We start from the raw sequence: 19,520 nt of genomic DNA, 5'->3' as shown, positions 1-19,520 counted from the left end.
TGTCCCGTTGCGCACAGTGGAATGTTGCTGCTGCACCTATACGGGATGTCTGACCTAAGCAGCTTCGGCTGCAGTTATTTGCGATTACCTCATTAGTGATGGTGCATGGAAGGGAGGGTGGCCTTAGCATCACTGAATTCATATGTTATTAGGAATGATTAAATAAAGTCTTATGCCCACGAAAAGTCACAACGAAGTGGACTATACTTGTGACGGATTTGTAAATCGTCAACTGAATTGAGGAAGGGAGTGCCAAATAATGGTTTAGTTTTATTTAGTAGGATTGATGATCATTTCTGTCCTAACTAGCCTTCGGAAACGGTTGCTCTAATAAATAAGCTACGTGTGCCGGATTTTTCTCGTGCCCTTGAAAATGCCCAACCCACTGTGCTGGACTGTAGCCTGCGGTTAGGCTGCAACACTGTCAGTAGATATAGTTTCTAGAAGTTACCACTTCCCAACGCATGGGAATCTGGGTGATGCTACAACACATAATGCCACATTCAGGCTAAACTAGGCTACAGACATGGGCTCAGTAGCCTGATGTCCTCACTAACACCGTGTCCTAACCAGATCCAAGCGAGCGACTGTCAATATTGTCTGTCTACACTGAATCCGTTAAATATGCCATTGTGTTGTGTCACGGGATTCCATATTTCTCATTCAGAATAGTAGAGCAATGCGAGCGTCAAAAAGAAAATAGAAACGGGGCGTCCGACAAAAGTTCTCTTAAAAACGTCGCGCTGCTCGCGTCGCTTCAGTCTGGACACTCCAATTGAAAACAATGGAATTAAATGGATTTTATCGCTAATGTTCGCTCGCATCGCGTTCGGTTAGGACAAGGTGTAAGGTCCACAATGCACCCATACACACCCAGCGATAGGATACTCGTTTAAAATATAGCCTACTTTTAATGCACGTCGTGCTGTCAATGTGTGAAAGCCTAGGCACTAAGCCTCTACTCTAAGCTACTCAAAAATGTAGTGCCTGCCTTGATAGCCTACCACTTCACTTCCAACTTTCACCAGAAGATGACGCAGTGGCCTGATCTTTAACACGTGAGCTTAGAATTATAAGGTTCTATCTCCGTTTAGGGTAGTTCTGAGATATTGAGCATCAAAGTTTTACATAGCTAGCAAAACTGTACTGTAGTACCTTTTTATTTTGCTAATAATTAACTTTTTTTTTTTTTTTTTTACAAAAATAACACCACACAGGCATTAATAAGCACCTAATGGATCAGATGATGTCAAAAACTCAATTTCGACCAAAATGGAGATAGAACCTTATAATTCTCAGCTCGTGACTCACATATCAATGACATTGTGATTAGCCTAGACCTATAGCCCATTTTGTGTATGCTTCATTGATACTGATAGATTGATAGATTGGTTGATAGATAGATAGATAGATAGATAGATAGATAGATAGAGATCTAGATTTCTCACCCTCTCGCAAATAAGAACATATAGCCCACTTTTCTCTGAAATAACTTCAACGTGACAAAAGTAACTGCACCACAGCATAATTTAGTGTTAATTCAAATCAGACTTCAAAAGTCCTGGATGAGAGTTCTGCATCATTACATAGGCTACAATAACCCTCTCTCTCAAAGTTGATGGGTGCCTTACACTGCTTTCATGCATCATCCTTTAGCACAAATGTTCGATAGTAGGGCCTACTCAAAAGCCTCTTCACTTCACTCCCCCCCCCCCCCCCCCCCCCTTAGCCATTCTTGGCTGTGTGCAGTGTGTTTTGGTCATCCTGCTGGAAGACCCATGACCATGTGCCTGAAAAAGAGCTTTCTAACACTACACAGTATGTTTAGCTCCAGGTGTGCCTTGATGTGACTATAGGCAAAAGGCTCCAAAATGCACTATACTTATGACATACACATCCATCCGTTTTACCAGTTCATGTGTTACAGTAACTGGTAGGGCCAATAAATGCATGCATATGCAGCAATGTGTGTGAATTCTGTCCATCTTTGAAATTGAGGGTGGGGATCAAGCAAGCCATGCATTTTGTTTTTAAGTTTGGACCATATAGAGAAAGAAGAACCCGTCACTGATCAATTAATCTATTGGTTTACAATTTAGGCTATTGAGATGTCAAGCCTATGACCAGGGGAGCCACACCTCACTGGCCTCCCCTGAACCAGGCTTTGTAAAATAAACAAGAAATTAGGCATATCTCATTTCACACAATTTACTCTTAATTTATTAAGAGATAGCCTACAGTATATATCTGCAGACATCTGACAGATAGGCCCTACCAACAACAACAAACGTGAGAACTGGCCAGGTCAGTGCCCGTACAGTTTTCATTTATTTCCAAAGTTGAGACGCTTCGATCTGAAAACCGTTGTTTTTTTTTCCTTAAACGATGAGCGCAAGACGAAAATGCCAGGTCTCGGAGGGCTGACATCCCGCCCCTACGAACGCGCACGCACACACACACACACACACACACACACACACACACACACACACACACACACACACACACACACACACACACGCACAGTCTCTCTCTACTCGTAGCTTATGGGCTACCCTAATCATTCTGCGTGCCGACCCGTCGCTGCTCAACTTTTTAGGTCGGAACAAACAGCTGAGCTTCATCGTACTGCTTTGTCAAGTCATTTTTAACCAAGACGACTTTAACGCGGACGTACCCCGGTGAAGAGAAACACAATCCGGTTAAACTTATGAAATAGACAGGGGACAGAGGTCTGAAGTCTTTCACTCCGAAACCTACCATCAACAGCACCTAAAGGTGTTTAGCCTACGAGATAAGGAGCGCAACCTGATGGCCGAAGCCAGACGCGAGGAGGAAGAAGAATTGAAAGATGTCAGCGTTCTATGCAATCGAAATCAAGCAACAGGTATATATTATATATAAAAGCATTTGCTATTGTTGTTGCTGGATCAAATAACTGGGGGGCGGGGGGGATTATAACTGCAATGTTTTTTGTTGTTGTGAGACCTAGCCTACCTGAGATACCCTCTCGGTGTACGCACGTTATATTAGGTTAATAGCAATGTTGTTTTAAGACACAAATTATTCTCATTTATATAGGCTACTTTTCAATGAAAGCAATAGGCCTTCTGATTCCTATCTGAAATCACAGTGTTATGAAGAAACATGTGTATCCTGTTACAGTATCCTATTACCACTCTTAATTTGATGGAAATGATAGGCCTCTCTAATACTTAGAACAGTAGGCCTACTATAGAACAGTTCTTATAGGCTACTCAACAACCCAGAAAGGTTAAATTCTTAGCTGTAGTCTCTCTTGAAGTAGAACAGTAGGGAGAGAGCCGTTTGGCTGTCTGCTTGGCTGTCATGACTACATTTGTCAAAGCCGACTGAGTGTTTAGTCAAATACCTTTGCTCTATTACCATGTGGTCCTGCTGCTGTGAAAAGACCTATTCAGGACCACAAACAGGAAATCAAGTTGATGCCATGTAGGATGCTCATGGAAACCAAACAGGAATGTCCAGACACTGTTACAACTTTTTCACAAGTGTGGGTTTCATATAGTCTCCAAACCACTTGACTGGGTTTTACAGGGCTTTGAATACCTTATACCCCCTACGTGTATTCCAAGCACATCCATGAGAAATGTCATATTCCATGACAAACCTATGGAACATTTGAATATGGCCATACCTCTGATCCTGTCATGTGCTTGTTAAAACAGAATAAGTCAGAAACTGTTTTACACGTTATAATATTCTACTGTTACACATGCAGGGTATCAATTCATATGAAAACAACGTAACTACCACATGAAATAAGAATGAAGCTTCCTTTGTGACCCTTGGATACTACTACTGAGAGTAGCATTATAGGTTAGTAGTTCAAATGTTCTCACCACTTGGTTGTGCCGTTTTAATAAGATACATAAGATATTCACACCTGTTTGTCCGGCACAGTTGTTGAACATTCACCCCACCCAAGCCATTGGGTCTGACTCGCCAGGTTGTTTGTTCAGCCACGGGCCTGTCCACAGCTGCTTTAAAGGCCAGGCCTGGCTAGTGTCTGTCAGCAGGTGGGACCCAGGCTGTGACTGAAAGAGTTAGGGAAAGTTATATGCATCATGCAGTTATCGTGTGCAGCTGGTACAAACCTACGTCAGCATTTCAAATCCAGTTCCAATGTTGTTCAGTCAGCAAATAGTGTTGTTTTCAGAAGTTAATGACATGGAAGACCCACACAGAGATAACAAACACTCTATAATTAGACATGTGTCAGAATGAGCTCATGGCATCAAGTTTGTCCTCACTCACTCGAAAATGAAACAGAGACTGAAAAACATGGAACTAATGTGGAAACAACAGAAAGTCGTTTGGAAATATGCAGGTATTAAAAGAAGGTATCAAAAGGAAGCTTTTTAATGTTGGATCAAAAAGAGAGTGACGAAGAGAGAATATAATTACATTTTCAAACAGCCCAGTAAAGTCATGTGACCAGTTTGATTTTAAATGGTCAGGGGGCAAGTTGAGCCACCACCTTTACCTTGGATACCTTACACAACATTTCACATGTGACCCTAAATTTACATTGCATTTCTAATTTGTTGAGTGTTTGCCAAAACTGCTTTTTGAAATAAACTTTTCTTGGCATATCAGGCATAATCAGTATCACAAAAGGGATTTATCTCAGTTTAACATATTTATATCAGATAGGTTGAATGGGCATTGAGTGAGAGCCATGTCAAAGTAGATGGCTTTTTTCAGCTGATAAGGTTCAACATGTTATTGCAAGTGTCGGCTAACAGGATCCCAGTTGAGATGCATATGTGCCTGTTTACTGCCAGTAAAGAAAATGTAGAACACAAGTGGCATGCTGGTTTGACGCATTGATTTTCATCTGGGTCCCTAGTGATATTTTGAAGGCTATTCCGATGGCCTAGGTTTAAAAACACTGAATTTTCCCTTTTAAATAAGTTGAATGGAAACCAAGGTAAATGGGTTCAATAGGGTGTTTGAGATACATTTTGCAAACTGCCAGTCCACACACCTTCCCATTCCCATCAAGTGACTACAACAAACAGCAAATAGAGTGAGTATCAATCATTGTTGACCTACTTTTTGATGGTATGAATAGTCAATTGATCACACACCATTACATGACCTTTTACAGTATATAGGTCCAGCTTCACTTTATAATCTCTATCACATTCCACAATCAGTGGCTTTCCTCAAAATTTTATTATTTTCTGGGACCAATCATTGCTTTGGTGAAGGAAATGTAATGAGCAGATATGATATGTAATGGTTTCCCTGTGCTGAGTACCGTAATTTCCCGACTATTAGCCGCGACTTCTACATTGATTTTGCAAAATTTCTTCCACTATGAGGTTGGGGCAGTTAATATGGTGTTAATATGGTTTTGTTTCTTTTAACTTTTCTTTTAACTTTTCTTTTAACACTGTCCTGCGGCTTATACACAATGCGGCTTATATGCGGGAAATTACTGTAGACATAATTGGCAAACAGTTGGTGACTGTATAGTCTCCACAAGGAGGCCCGGATTCTGTCAGTATTGTTTCCAGATTTAAACAATCATTAAGCCTGTGTTGTCTTTATTGTTAACTTCTTGTAGGCTACAATAGTTTATTTAATCTTTAGCTCACACAGAAAATCTGTGTGATTTTCATTCATGTGTGAACAGAAACTAGATCACAAGATAAGGGCTTTCTTTTTCTCTTCCTGGTACTTTGGAAATGATCGTGGTGTGCAGGTTTCCGGGGTGTGGCAAGAGAATAGAGTGCAGGAGACTCATTGAAATGGAATGTCAGGACTCTGGAGTATTTCTTTAAAACATTAGGTGGAATGAATAAATGAATTTAAGGTAGTATAGCCACATATCATGTGAGATATACTAAGGCAAAAGGTTATATCAACATATCATGTGAGATATGTGATTTCTTGAATTTCCCCTTGCGGATCAATAAAGTATCTATCTATCTATCTATCTATCTATCTATAGATCTATCCATATATCTATGGCAAAAGGTTATATCCATATCATGTTGTCCACCTATGGCATCAACCTATGAAAAATGAAAGTGCCTATCATCCTTATAAGCTACATTCTAGCCTTCCAGGTCAAATTGCTCTTGTCAACATACTGGCAACTCTAAAGCCCCTCCTCCCTTATAGGTAGCGTCACTGTTGTCAGTTGCTCACCTTTGCTCCGTTGCTGGTTCACACACTTCTCTGGTATGCAGAGAAATAGAAACGCAACACAAATCTCTAACAAGGACATAAAGGGAAAGGGAAATCCTGCTATTTGGCCATCACATTTTAGTCAGGTAGGAGCATCTTTATTATGGTAATAAAATCATTTAATTTATCTGTAAAGTGGTTTGTGTATGTCTTTTGAAGCAAGAACCATGATGTAGCTATAGAAGCTCAGCTGATTAAATGGCTTGAGTCAGGTGTTTTACTAATTGGCCTTGAATACCCACAGATCTCTGATTTGGTATCAGTTGCCTACAATTCGGTTAATGAGCTGAAGTCATATGTTGCAAGATCGTTGTGAATCAATTACATAGATGGAAATAATTCATTTGTATGTTTTCTGACAAAACCAATCATGACTCTGGAAATAGCAGTGTATTGAAACATGGTGAGATAAATAATGTAGATAGAAAAGTCCCTGTTGTGTCTGAGTGGAGTGGAGTTGGGTCTGGAGATTGCTGAGGTAATTGATACAGCAGGTGTGGTGGAGGGCTGTAACAGGTGGACCCTGCAGCTGTAATCCTGAGTGTCTGTTGCTGTGGATCAGGGGCAGACGCTGTGAGCAGCACATGCTTTCTATGACCAATCTTTTATGATCGCATGTTGTTTTGATTAATAATAGAACCGCACTAGATTATTTTTTGGAAAAATATTTGAAAGAAGTCGTCTGACAACAACAATGCCATATTCATCACCTCCCATTTACTGTTAACTGCTGTGCCAAAATAGAAGTCAAATTTGAATCCCGATGCAAAGAGAGAAGCCAGTTTGTTTCGTGCATTTGATTTAGTTTAGATAATTGGTCCTGCTCTGTTATTGTAAAGGGGATCATTCTCTTCCGTCTTAATAGAACTGGTTTCTCAGCATGTTTCACTACGATCATCCCAGATTATGTAATAGTGGAGACATACCTTAAGTTCTGCAAGGTCCATACCGGTGACTCATGACATTGCTAAGTGGTCAATGTATTTTTCTTGAATGGTGCATATATGTAGTACCTTTTTGGAGGCACTGGCAATAAGTCTGCTGCATGCATGTTAGAGCATGTACGGTCTACTCACACAGTGCATGTGTCTGTAGCAGATATACTGTGAAGTCCCATTTGAATGTAAAACTCTGCGGTTCAAGGTGAACTTGCTTTGGTCTCTGAAAGCCAAATGGAACTGCCCCAGCAGGTTCTGTTCTTTTTCTTCTCCAGCACAATAATAGAATGCCACTAGAGAAGTTTGTTGCCAAAATACCTTGTGCTGAGTCACTGACTTCAGCCTTCCTTTTTCTCCACAGATCGATCAGAAAGGAATAAGCCGGACCAAATTCAGCCAAGGTAGGAATGGTAGAGGGCTAGCAATGCTCTTGCTGTTGTATCTCTTCAATCATATGGATGATTCTGTTGTTTTACTGCTACTGTTGCAAAGACCACATCTTTTTGGCAACACAGCCTATCACCATATGGAAAATGCTAGAAGAATGTATCAAAGTTTATCTTTGGGTAAAGGAAGATCTTGAAAGTCTGGAAATTAGTCCCCATTATTTTGAGAATATGTTCTTAATAGCATTATTTCTTAGCTCATTGTAACCCATTGTATATTTGTTGCTGACATAGATGGGCAAATTTCTTTTTGCTTTAAACTGATTCCCAATCCAGAGGTCTTACTCTCATGGTGCTGCGCATTGTTGCTGCCCAAAACAACACCCTCATCATTACTTTATATCTCTCAAGCAATGTCCATGATTAAAACCTATTACAGGAGGATTACTTAAGAAAAGATCATTTATGTTGGAATATATGTTGGGATTTTGGAATGTTTAGAGTACACAATATGAGATGTACTAGTGTAATTATAATGAATATGTTGTGTTTGTGACAAGAGAAGCAGCAGGTTTATATCTATGCAACCAATCCATCCAAAGCATTGAAAATCTCTCAGGACGTTACTTGCGTGTGGCTTTAAGGAGCCTTCTGAGGGTAATTAGCCTCTTACACTAAGGAATTGATAGATTTGTCCCTTCAGCTTGCCGTCATACATAGAGCTATGGACTGTCTCTTGATCAGTGATATAGTTATATGGTATATCGGTCTGTCAGCTAGCAATTCTACTTATCACATTGGCTTTCAAAGAGTAGAGGACAGGAGAGCAAGAGCTGGTGGTGAAAGCAAAGCTGGTGTGTCTTGTCTGACTGGCATGGATGTTACATTAGCATTCCCATATGACAGGCTCTGCAAAAGGGCCCTCCCTCACAGCTAAATGAGTTTCCTCATGAAAGCGGAATGCTTGATCACAACTTTCAACTGCAACTTGTCCTGTAAGATGGGACCTGAAAGCTGAAATTGGCAAAGGCTCAATGCTAATGTCAGTGCTTGCCTCAGGTAGGCGAATGCAGCCTCTAGATTCGCTCTGGCTGCAGTGGATATGGAACAGCTACAGTCAGCTGTATCGATCATGCAGAAGTAGTAAATGCCAGCTCGGGGAATCACATTTCTCTGCAGTGATTTATATCATATTTGGCCATGGTAGCAGTACTGCTATGTATTTGTCTGTTTTGGATGGATTTGTTGTAAGCACAAAAAATCTTTGTGCATGAATACAGAGATTCCATTTGAGTTCAGTGTTTGGGTAATTAGTGGCATCTGCTCAGCATAGTGTAGGGTCCTCAGCTGGACTATCCCTGGAGCAGAAGACTACTGCACCACACCACACATTCATAGGATGTATGGCCAGCTTGGTTTTAGTTAAGTTACAGTAAAGTATGTTATTGTGCTCCTCCAGCTCAAGACCACTGGCTTCCATACGAGCTGCCTTCAAAAGGAGTGAGTACTTTTTAAACATGAATGGTCTGTCAGATGTTTTGGTTGCGAGTATAATGTATAATGTAATGCAAGTATAATGTTTGTCTTAATGCCATACGCTGTATTGTGTGCTTTAGCTACACCTTCAGTTTTTCCCAAGTCTATTAAAATGATTTCTTTTGTTTCAGCTTCAGGGAGAACAACTTCCCAAAGTGACCACACGAGAGACCGAAGGTTTGTTGTACAACACCTAAACATCCACATAAGGCATCAAGAAGCATTTGCTCGTCCATTTGCCACAGAAATACATCTGTTGAATCATAACCTTTATAGCATGTGGACACAAACCAAGAAATAAATTTGTTGAATCATAACCCGGTGGCTGGACACAAACCATCCACAATGGACAGTTGTGAGAGTTGTTATCACGTGCTATACCGATTGAATAATAGCTAATAATGCCATTCTGAGCTTGTCAAGCAACACATAACATCCATTTGTCCACAAAGGTGGTGTTGTACTAGAATGGACCCAACGGGTGGTGTTAAACACAGCAGAAGACTTGAGCCAAAAACTCAAGTTAACTCTTGTTATTCATAGTTGGCTAGCATTATGCTGCTCTCATATCAGATGCAATTGATGCATGGGGTTCATTCCAGAAGTACTGGTAGTTGATTTGCTAAATAAAACAGATAGACCACTTGAAAATGATAAAGGTATCAAGTGTAAGAATAAGCCGTGTCCTGTAAACTGATTAATGTGCAGGCTGTTTTTGTGATGATCTTGATTAGACTTATAAAGCCTTGTGTTGGTTGCAGGCGGCCGGAGATAACCATTGTGTCCGCGGAGCCTCTGGCCTCTAGCTCCTGGTTCCCAGGGGCCTCTGCTCTGCCGTCCCCGCAGCCTGTCTGGGGCGCCAGTATCCCAGTGGCGGCCAAGGTTGGAGTGTGTTCATTACATAAACTTAATACTGATGGAAAGGGTGTGTGTTTGCTTGTAACATTCCGTATCGTTGGGCTGTGTTTGTTTCTCCTCCTTAATAGCAGTGTGTGTGATTCTAGCGTGTGTGTGGTGCAGTGTCGCTGAAGTGCCTTTTTTCTGTGCTGCCATGCCACGGTGTGACCTACTAACTCGCTGTAAACTGACCTTGGGAAATATTTGTAACTGTTAAGCAGAGTTCAGCAATGACAATAGGCAGAGCACCTAAGATACAAGAGGAATTTGCAGTCACTTCAGAGATAAGGGCATGAGTGCTTGTCTTATTAATGTAGAAAAACAATGTAAGACTTGGTTTACTTTGAGCCTTTGTTTTTTTATGGTTTTTAGAAGTTTCTTGGAAATGGTGTGTGACTAAAGGAATGCAAGTCTTCCTCGTCTGTGCACTGAATCGCAGATGTTTGCGTGTAGCATGGCGTTGGGTGGCATTGAATTAGCAAAATGTTATTGCTCATTGATTAAATTAGCAACAGTTTGTGCAGGACGGTATTCCCACATTGAATAGTGCCTGGTGTGTTATACACATTAGAGCCCTTTCACTTTATTCCACATCATGAGTTTGAATGCTAGCCTAGCCTTGTTGATTCAGCACTGTTTCTGTGGTCTTTTTCTCAGCATAGCATATGAGGTCATTGCTAAGCTGGCCAATTCATGAGTCACTGTCCCCATGGCTGGTTATGGGCAGAGTAGCATAGCGCTTTGGAGTGTTTGGGAAACTCTCCCTATCCTTACTCCCTTGTTGATGGGGTAGAAAAGGTTGTAGCGACACTCTTTTTCATGTTTATACATGACAAGAAGAGATGAGCTGATGGATTGATATGTGGATCAGAGTGTGGTAAATTGGCTTGCATCTCTGCTTGCGTGTGAGTGAACTCCCCCTCTCTCATGCCTTAGCCCCCACCATCCTATGATCAGGTCATCAAGGAGAAAACACAGGAGCAGGACGTCACACCAACACCACCCCCTCGTCGATCCCACACCACAACAATTGCCACACAGACGGACACTTTGGGCACTGCCAATTCACCTGACCCAGAGTGCAGAACCCCTTCACAGTCCAGTTGTGAAGCACCTAAATGTAAGGGCCCAGAGAGTTGGCTAGTTGTGCCTTGTTTTTTAATGCAGTGGCAGATAGTTCAGTTCTGATGTGAACAGCTTGTCTTATATTATTGTTTCAGTGAAAAGGCCTCCTAAACCTCCACGACCAACGTTTCCTGTGAAGCCAAAGCCAGCACCAAGGGAGAGCCCACTCCAAACAGCTGCACCTGCTTTCAATCAGAGAGAAGCAAAGAGCACACACACAGAGGAGAATCATTGTGCAAATGCTCCGCTAACCAATGCTATTGACCCAAACACCACTGACGACCCAAATCGCTCTCCAGCAGCATCCACAGCATCTGCTTTGGAATCGGAACCCTCTGAGCCTTGTGGCATCTCTGACAACACTGTCCCTGTCGTGTCCAATCCTGACCCCTCGTCACCCTCTGAGTCGCCCCGGACACAGGCACCTCGGCCTGTTCCACGCCCTCGCACAAGACCCAGCAAACCTGTCCGCACGGAGGTCAAGGTTCAAACTCTAGTCCGCATAAAGGACAGTGGAGATGCCCCTCAGGTGATCTCCGGCAGCAGAGACCCGTCTCCGAACCCTTACCTCAAAGAGCTGTTGGAGGTCTTCAGCGCAGACGCCGGCGCTGACCTCAGTGATTCGGAAGGCTCCCACCGTGAACTAAGTGACGAGAGCGGAGACGACTCCTCTGACATGAGTATTCGCAATAAAATCCAGGCCTTTGAGGGCCAGGCCAGCACAAATGACCATGTCAGCACTCCTGTGCCTGTCCCAAGGCCCCGCAACCAACCCTCCAAACCCCCTGTGGTGGCACCTAAACCAGCACTAGTGCCACGACCCTCAGTTAAGAGACAGATAGATGAGAACCACAATGACAGTGGAAACGAGGTGGCCCGTGTTGCCTCCAAATTGGTCCCTACCCCAGCCCCACGCCCTGTGCCTCCTAAGAAGCCCTCTATTGACCAGAGGGAGGACCCTACGGTGGCCACACCAAAGACTGCCCTCCTGCCCCCACCACGTCCTCCTCTGCAGAATAAACCTAATAGCTTTCCTCCTCAAGAGGAGACAGCCATGCCTAAGGCCCCCCCACCTGTTCTGAGAAAGCCCTCCCGAGAGCTGCTGAACCACAACAACCATAACTCCACCAGCCTCCCGGCAGCCCCCAGCAGTCCCACAGAGTGGCCCAACCCTCGCTCCTCGAGGCTTTACTCAGCTCAGAGCAGACCGGAGGATGAGTGTGCGGATTCTCCTGTACCAGGTCAGTCCGCTTCTTAGCAATAGTGCTGGCAAAAGTGAAGTACACTGAACACTAGAACACTGAACATTATGGGTGTCCCACTCAAATGTGCTAAAAGCTGAGATGTGTTTATCTCTACTCTTACTGTATGGAAACAGTCATGGGCAACTCCATTACTCCTACAGGTCCAACTCCCCCCAAACCAGTCAGAGGAGTAGAGGGCTCCTTTAACCGTGGAGGGGTCTCGCGCAAGCCCACCATGATCCGGGTCCCAAGTACATCTGCCAAGTGTGAGTTCCTTGTGTGTGTGAGAGAGTACTGTTGAAATATAGTTCTGTATTTCTTCATTTGGTCTGGGAACATGTATGGCCTTTTTCCTGTCTCTTTGGGTTTACTGAAAGGTGCTAATGTGATGTGCTAATTAATTGCCACTATACAGTATGTTGTGTTAATACACATGGGCTGTATTTGATATTATTTTCTGTTGGTCAGTGGCGGATGATTCCCAGGATGCCCCCCCACCTCTTCCTGTTCAGAAGCCTGTAGGAGGACCTCCACCACCAAGCCAAAGACATAGCTTCAGATCACAGGTAATTCACTTTCTTAATACTCAATACAGATCACAGATAACTCACTTTCTTAATACTCAATACAGATCACAGATAACTCACTTTCTTAATACTCAATACAGATCACAGGGAACTCACTTTATTAATACTCAATACAGATCACAGGTAATTCACTTTCTTAATACTCAATACAGATCACAGGGAACTCACTTTATTAATACTCAATACAGATCACAGGTAATTCACTTTCTTAATACTCCATACAGATCACAGATAACTCACTTTCTTAATACTCAATACAGATCACAGATAACTCACTTTCTTAATACTCAATACAGATCACAGGTAACTCACTTTATTAATACTCAATACAGATCACAGGGAACTCACTTTATTAATACTCAATACAGATCACAGGGAACTCACTTTATTAATACTCAATACAGATCACAGGGAACTCACTTTATTGATACTCAATACAGATCACAGGGATACTTCAGCTATCCACAGGTCCTCCATATGTGTGGAAAGCCTTTCCATATGTGAGATTTTCTTTTCACAGTTCTAGGACATTTTTACATTATGAGCACAATATAAGTATAGTTAGTATTTGTTTAATGTTGAATCCCTGTTGTGGACATAGTATTCTGTCTCTGCCAGTGTGGTTTTGATGATCACCAAATAAACTTAAACACAATTTCCAGCTACAAATGTCAAGGCAACAGAAGTGAGCCATAAGTATAGAGCATGGAGAAGCTATCTTTCTTCTTCATGTCAGAGGTCATAAAGACACTATCCTCTTTCCTATTGTTAATGAAGCCACTCAACCGCACCCTCCATGAGGGAACGGAAAAGCCAAGTTGGAATTCCCCCTCTGAAAACTAATCTCTTCCTCAAACATTATCTTTCGCCCGGAAACTCAACTCTATTGGTCTATACAGCAGCCAAGAGACTGGGCATAAAAAGTAGTGTAGTGTAGTGTAGTGTAGTAGAAGTGCATTAAATGTAGTAATTTACTGTAATGTTGTCAACGTTGTTGTTCAGTTGAGAGCAAAAAGTGTTGAATGCTGTACTGTGTTTCACTGCCTAAGCATCACCACAGTAAATGAGTCACGTTTGCAGGTAGCTAGTCTAAACTTGAGTGAATGTTTCACTGTAAGTGCTGTCCCTCCAGGAATGTTGTTGTCATGCTGACCTCATGTTGAGCTAAAGACTGTTGCCATGAGAAATCCTGCTAACAGACTAACAGCCCTGTCTTTCACCTGCCCACTGCCGGAATCTCACAAAGGCAGCTTTGTGTCTCCGTGTAAACAATGACTCTGGCCAGCTGATGGCTGACTGTGGGGAACTGTCACTGGATTGGTTGTCATGGTGGCATATCTGCTGAGTATGGAGTCGCTGTGTGACCTCGGACAGCCATATAAGGTCCAGTGGCTCGATGGTTGTGAATGCACATTCCTTAACAGTCAGGCTGTATTATGGAATTCTCTTCATGGCCTGCATGGGCTGTTACTGCATATGGAAGAGTTTCAAAAGTATATAAATATATAATTATGTGTAATTAGTTGTTTTGCTTTTTATTGCAGGACACTGGCAGTGGGTCATCTCCTGATCCCTCACTCCCTCCAAGGTGTGTCTTTGCAGTATTTCACTTAGTAAAAGGTTTAGTTCCTTGTGACATTTTGTAATGAATGGATCTTCCTCATATGTACCTTCTTAGGCCAGCCAGTGTCAAGGTACTGCCACCTCGTCCCCCTCCAGCTAAAGCTGGCCCAGACAGACCCCCTCCTCCCAGGAAAGAGGCTTCTCAGCCTCCTACCTCAGTCTCCTCAGTGGCCAAAGGGGCGTCTCCCAACCTAGGTCAATATCAAGAGCGCAGGTCATCCAAAACACCCAAAAGAGGACCTGTTCTACCCCCAAGACCTAAGCCAGGACACCTACTCTATAATAAATATACAGTAAGTATTGTATTTGTGTAGTAGATATATGGCAAGACACCGATAAAGTAGCTTGACTCAAACTTGAGAATTGGAGTCTGGTACTGCAGCATTGGGACATGATTACGGGGTGTGTTTCAAACGAAACAGGACTATTAAATGCCTCTACACACAATTGGATAGACCTAACCAATCAGAGCAACAACATATGTGAATCCTGTAGGCAGTTCAGCCAAAACATTCTTCTTTTTTCGACAATGCCTCAATCACTGTTTTTTTTTTTTTTTTAATAATTGCGCTGTCAATATCTTGTACAGCAGACGTGATGGTGAAATCTAAGTGTCTAGCTTCTCTAGTGACAGCCATTTTTATTGTAAACGAAATCAACCGCATGCTCATGACATTAATGACTAGGCACTGTTGCTCATCTGCCCAGCATGGTATAATATAAAGCCCACCCAGACGATTTGATTGGTGTGCACAGTGTTCATATGTGAATACTAAGGGCATTAATATAAGCAACTCCGGACCAAATTTCCTGACCTTAGATTTTGTGGATGTGGTTTAATTTGGGCTGGCTTCCAGACTACCAATGAGGGGGTACATCCAATATACTTTGTACACATAAGACAGCCATATATTCTTATTCAGTGTACTTTACATTATTATAGAAGATCTATATGATTTTTGTGCCATCACCATCCTTTGGAATATAGTTGCTTATGGTTTTAATTCAGTCATTTTTTGTCTGTCTCTTATTCAGCTTGAAATCCCTCATGCCATTGCCGAGTTTGACTGCAACGGAACTAATCCAGGAGAGCTCTCCTTTCAGGTATAGCACAGATGTTGTGAGGAACAACACTCCCTGTCATCTGGAATGGGAATGCTCAACCAAATGCATATGTCCTGTGTGTTGTAGAAAAACGAGGTCCTGGTCTTGCTGGATCAGATAGACAGTAAAACCTTTGAGTGTCAGGCTGGAGCTGCTAGTGGTCGTGTGCAGAAATCCTACATGAAGATCATCACTCCGCTCTCGGCTTACTCTCACCAAGAACCTCCACAGGTGGGAATTACTAATGACCTCTCTCACTCCCTTCTACTTCCTTTCAACTCTGTATTTTACATTTATGCTGCACCATGCCAATTTGTATGTTAAGTCAGGCAATGAAGTACATGTCTAAGATCTCTAAATGGCAGTGGCAGGTTTCTCTCAGCAACTCTGTGATCTTGCAAAAAGTGGTTAAGATATGCACCTGTTTCTGGTTTGTTTCAGAATACCCAGCCAGATCCCTCAGGAAATGGTGGAATGCAGGTCCAGGCTCTCTATGACTTTATTCCAGGTACATGCATGACGCGGCCCATGGCTGGCTCATGGGTGGAAGGAATTTGAACCTGAATGACACCAGTTCTACTCATCAGCTCACGCTTTTGTTGACTTAGCTGATTCAGTGGCCTTTTTCTTGTTACCTAAATCTTTCTCGTTTCCTCTGTGCTGTAGAGGGCCCAGGAGAGCTGCACCTGCGGGCAGGTGATGTGGTGAATCAAGTAGAGCAGCTGGACGATGAATGGTATCTGGGAACTCTCAGAGGAGCCACAGGCTTCTTCCCTATCAGCCATGTTAAACTGATGGTGAGCAAAAATGAGTGTCCTCTAATAAATTATGTTTATTCAGTTTCACCTTTTTACAAGGAATTCAAACCTCAGTGGCATAGTTGTCAAGGTCTCTGATCTTTTTACTTCTCTCCATCTATCTATCTATTTTTCTATCTATCGCTCTCTGTCCATCTCTCATTTACAGTCTGCTGTACCATCAACCCATGCCAAGACCTTGCCAGAAGCACCTAGCAAGTGAGTCCTTTTCTAGACTGCTGAAATGTGATCGGTCATTCATTTTAGTGGTCTTACCACAGGGGTTCCACAATCAAAATAACTCTGCATTTGGTCTAGCCTGGTTAGCACGCAGACCTCAGTTGGAATTGAGTGGGTCTGGAGAAGGTTAATTAATATACGACTTTCATCAGGGGCGTAACTATACTAGCAGTGAAATTAAACTTCAATTGGTTTTGAACTTCGTAAACTTTGTAAAGGTTTGAAATGCAGTTGTTAACCCAATTCCAAAGAAATACATGTACCAGCCGGATTAGAGATTGTACTTGCATGGCCGTGTTTTAGGGACATTGAAAATAGGCTTCAATGGCCTCTTGGCCAGACAGGCCTGCAGAATAAATCCTAGATTTGCCAAAGGTTCATATGAGTATTCCCAGGCTACATTTGGTCCATACTGTATGTCCTTTAAGGGAATATGTGCAGCATGTATATGATGTAAGTAATGGTTGTGCTTGTATTTGTAGTGGACCCCGATGCGTGGCGCGGTTCTCCTTTGAGGCAGAGCACAGTGACGAGCTAATGTTTAGTGAAGGAGATGTGATCCAGCTGCAGGAGTACATTGGGCAGGACTGGGTGCGGGGTAAACTGGGCACCTGTGTGGGCATCTTCCCTCTTAACTACGTGGAGATCATAGAAGACCTACCGGCTCCAACAGCATCAGATGCCGGCCAGACCAAGATAGCCCTGCCTGGTAAAGCTCACTCTTTTGTGCAGTGTTGGATTTGGAACTGTGTTGGATCCAAACGCACACATTAACTCACACATTCATATTTTTGTGCTAGCTGTGATCATTGGTAAATGGGTCAAGTAGCACTGGAATCTCTCCCTTTGTGTGGTATGAGAGGAATGTATGAATCTGTTGGTGTCTGCCTCAAGCTGCCCCAGCAGCACTGAATCTACTGCACCAGGGGCTCGGCCCACGCCGCAGCCCAGTCAAATGAGTGGATCAGTACAATTAGTCCACTGTCCACTCTAGTCCAGCAGAGCATATGGATATGGATTTCTATTCGTGGGAATAAGAATGAGTTGCTTTTTAATTAGCTGCTTCTCTAAAGCCAGTAGACTCTTATCCAGACATAATGTACATCAGTATGGACATTTGAGAAAGTTCTCTAAAGCAGTTCACTCTGATTTCATCTGACAGGTATGGTGTCCTCTCCTAGCATGCCCTCAAAACCAGATCAGGTAATACTCTCCCTCATTGTTATGTTGACAAAAAGACTGAAACTGAAACTGTTCGGTATATCATGAGTACTGATGACCCTGTGGACTGGGAAGATGAGTAGTTTGCACTTGGATGAACTCTTTCTGTGTTCTTTTGTGTCTACGTCTTGATGTGCCTGTCTGTCTGTTCGTTCATGCCCTGGTGTGTCTGTGTGTTTCCACAGGCTGAATGGGCGGAGGCTTTATATGACTTCACTGCCGAGACAGACGATGATCTTCCATTCCAGCAGGGAGATCGTATCCTGGTAACAGCACATTTGGATGAGGAATGGTGCAGTGGACGTGTCAACGGCAGAGAGGGCGTCTTCCCTAAAGCGTTTGTGCAATTCAGCTGAGTCAGTCACTTAGTAAACACACCTATGGCCAGAACAGCTGCTCAGATGATGTGCTGCACTGATGTTAAGTGCTCTCTTACGTGCCCCATCATGCATTGAAGTGCCTGTGTCATCATGGTCTATACAAACAGCAAGCCAGCTCATACCAGTTACCAGAACAAACGGTTTTGCCTCATTTCTCTCTCCCTCCCCTCTCACTCGGGGGCAGATGGAGAGCCAACACCTTGTGCCTGTGTCAGTGATATCAGCTTTAGCATGGTCTTGGAAGCCTTGCTGTCTGCACATTTCCCAGTCACTTTAGCCACTTTTTCCTCAACTCGATGCCCCTGATCTATAACCCAGAGGAATGAAGAAATCCAGCTATGGACCCATTACCTGGGTGAACAGAATGGGATAAGGCTTCAGCACTGACTGCAGTGTACCAGTCCACTTTATTTACTGGAACAATAATTAACCTAAAATAGGAATCCTCTTTGAGAAACAACGTGGCCTGACCTGATGGCAATGAAAGAAGTCAGTTGGTGTGGGTATGCAAGGCTTATTTTGCTTTCTGCTGTGCTGTATCTCCCTCCACATACAGTATTTCTCACTTCAAGCGGAGGATCAAATCTGTCTACAATATTTTTAACGTATGTTCTCTTCTGTATTTTGTTTACAAATAATGTATTTATATGCATGTAAAGTCATTATAATGGGATACTGATGTCATATTCCAGCACATGAATCCGTCATGATTAATTTCTGTAGTGAACAGTGTTCAATAAACCTATTTTTTGGTTACCAGGGGTGTGAATGTGAACATACTGTAAAAAGACCAAGCATGGTCACTTTCAGAGGACACCAAAATATCAGTTACTTGCTCCACCCTGTGGCAACAGATTGAACATGGAGTGGTTATTTGTAATTTTCCTTGTGAATTTCCGGGGAATTTTCACTCCATGACAACAGTAAATGAATAGCAGACCACTTGGGCGTTGCCTGTCAAAACCTGTAGTTATGGCCGTACTGTTTGTTTTCCTCAGAATTCACTTTAAATCACAGGTGTGGACATGTCTTGGCTTTTGCACAAGCTAGCCATGGAAGCACAATATTTGATTGTACAGTATGCTGCTCTATCAAGCTTGTTTTCTGGAAGCTGCAAGACAGGAACACACACACAGCATGACAAGCTCTTTCAACATTTAACCAAACCACACTCCTATCTGTGATTATAATTGAAATGAGTG

At 42.7% G+C, this 19,520-nt stretch overlaps 1 protein-coding gene across 2 annotated transcripts; it reads left to right on the top strand.

Moving 5' to 3' along the window:
- Positions 1-2,587: 2,587 nt before the first annotated feature.
- On the top strand, positions 2,588-19,074 carry sh3d19 (SH3 domain containing 19). Of its 2 annotated transcripts, none has more exons than XM_062516591.1 (19): positions 2,588-2,887; positions 7,540-7,579; positions 9,024-9,064; positions 9,232-9,277; positions 9,862-9,982; positions 10,955-11,117; positions 11,218-12,363; positions 12,528-12,632; positions 12,835-12,932; positions 14,498-14,541; positions 14,632-14,869; positions 15,612-15,680; positions 15,768-15,911; positions 16,122-16,188; positions 16,347-16,477; positions 16,647-16,696; positions 17,200-17,426; positions 17,880-17,920; positions 18,124-19,074. In XM_062516591.1, exons 1-19 carry the CDS (start codon positions 2,812-2,814, stop codon positions 18,292-18,294), a joined length of 3,018 nt encoding a protein of 1,005 aa, XP_062372575.1. In that variant the 5' UTR covers positions 2,588-2,811; the 3' UTR covers positions 18,295-19,074. The 2 variants fall into 2 exon arrangements, with proteins under 2 accessions (XP_062372575.1, XP_062372568.1); XM_062516584.1 differs by having other exon boundaries at positions 10,934-11,117.
- Positions 19,075-19,520: the final 446 nt, after the last annotated feature.

This window comes from Sardina pilchardus, chromosome 2, assembly GCF_963854185.1.
Source record: "Sardina pilchardus chromosome 2, fSarPil1.1, whole genome shotgun sequence".
Classification (NCBI taxonomy): domain Eukaryota; kingdom Metazoa; phylum Chordata; class Actinopteri; order Clupeiformes; family Clupeidae; genus Sardina; species Sardina pilchardus.
Note: the sequence above shows the minus strand (reverse complement) of the source record. Positions and strands in the feature narration are given on the sequence as shown.

Bases quoted from the DNA above. Each gene is read 5' to 3' on its own strand.
- sh3d19 (XM_062516584.1), top strand. From the start codon at position 2,812: ATGGCCGAAGCCAGACGCGAGGAGGAAGAAGAATTGAAAGATGTCAGC. The intron at 15,681-15,767 runs GTATAGCACAGA...TGTGTGTTGTAG, and splicing joins CAGGAGAGCTCTCCTTTCAG to AAAAACGAGGTCCTGGTCTT. The intron at 16,697-17,199 runs GTGAGTCCTTTT...TTGTATTTGTAG, and splicing joins TTGCCAGAAGCACCTAGCAA to TGGACCCCGATGCGTGGCGC.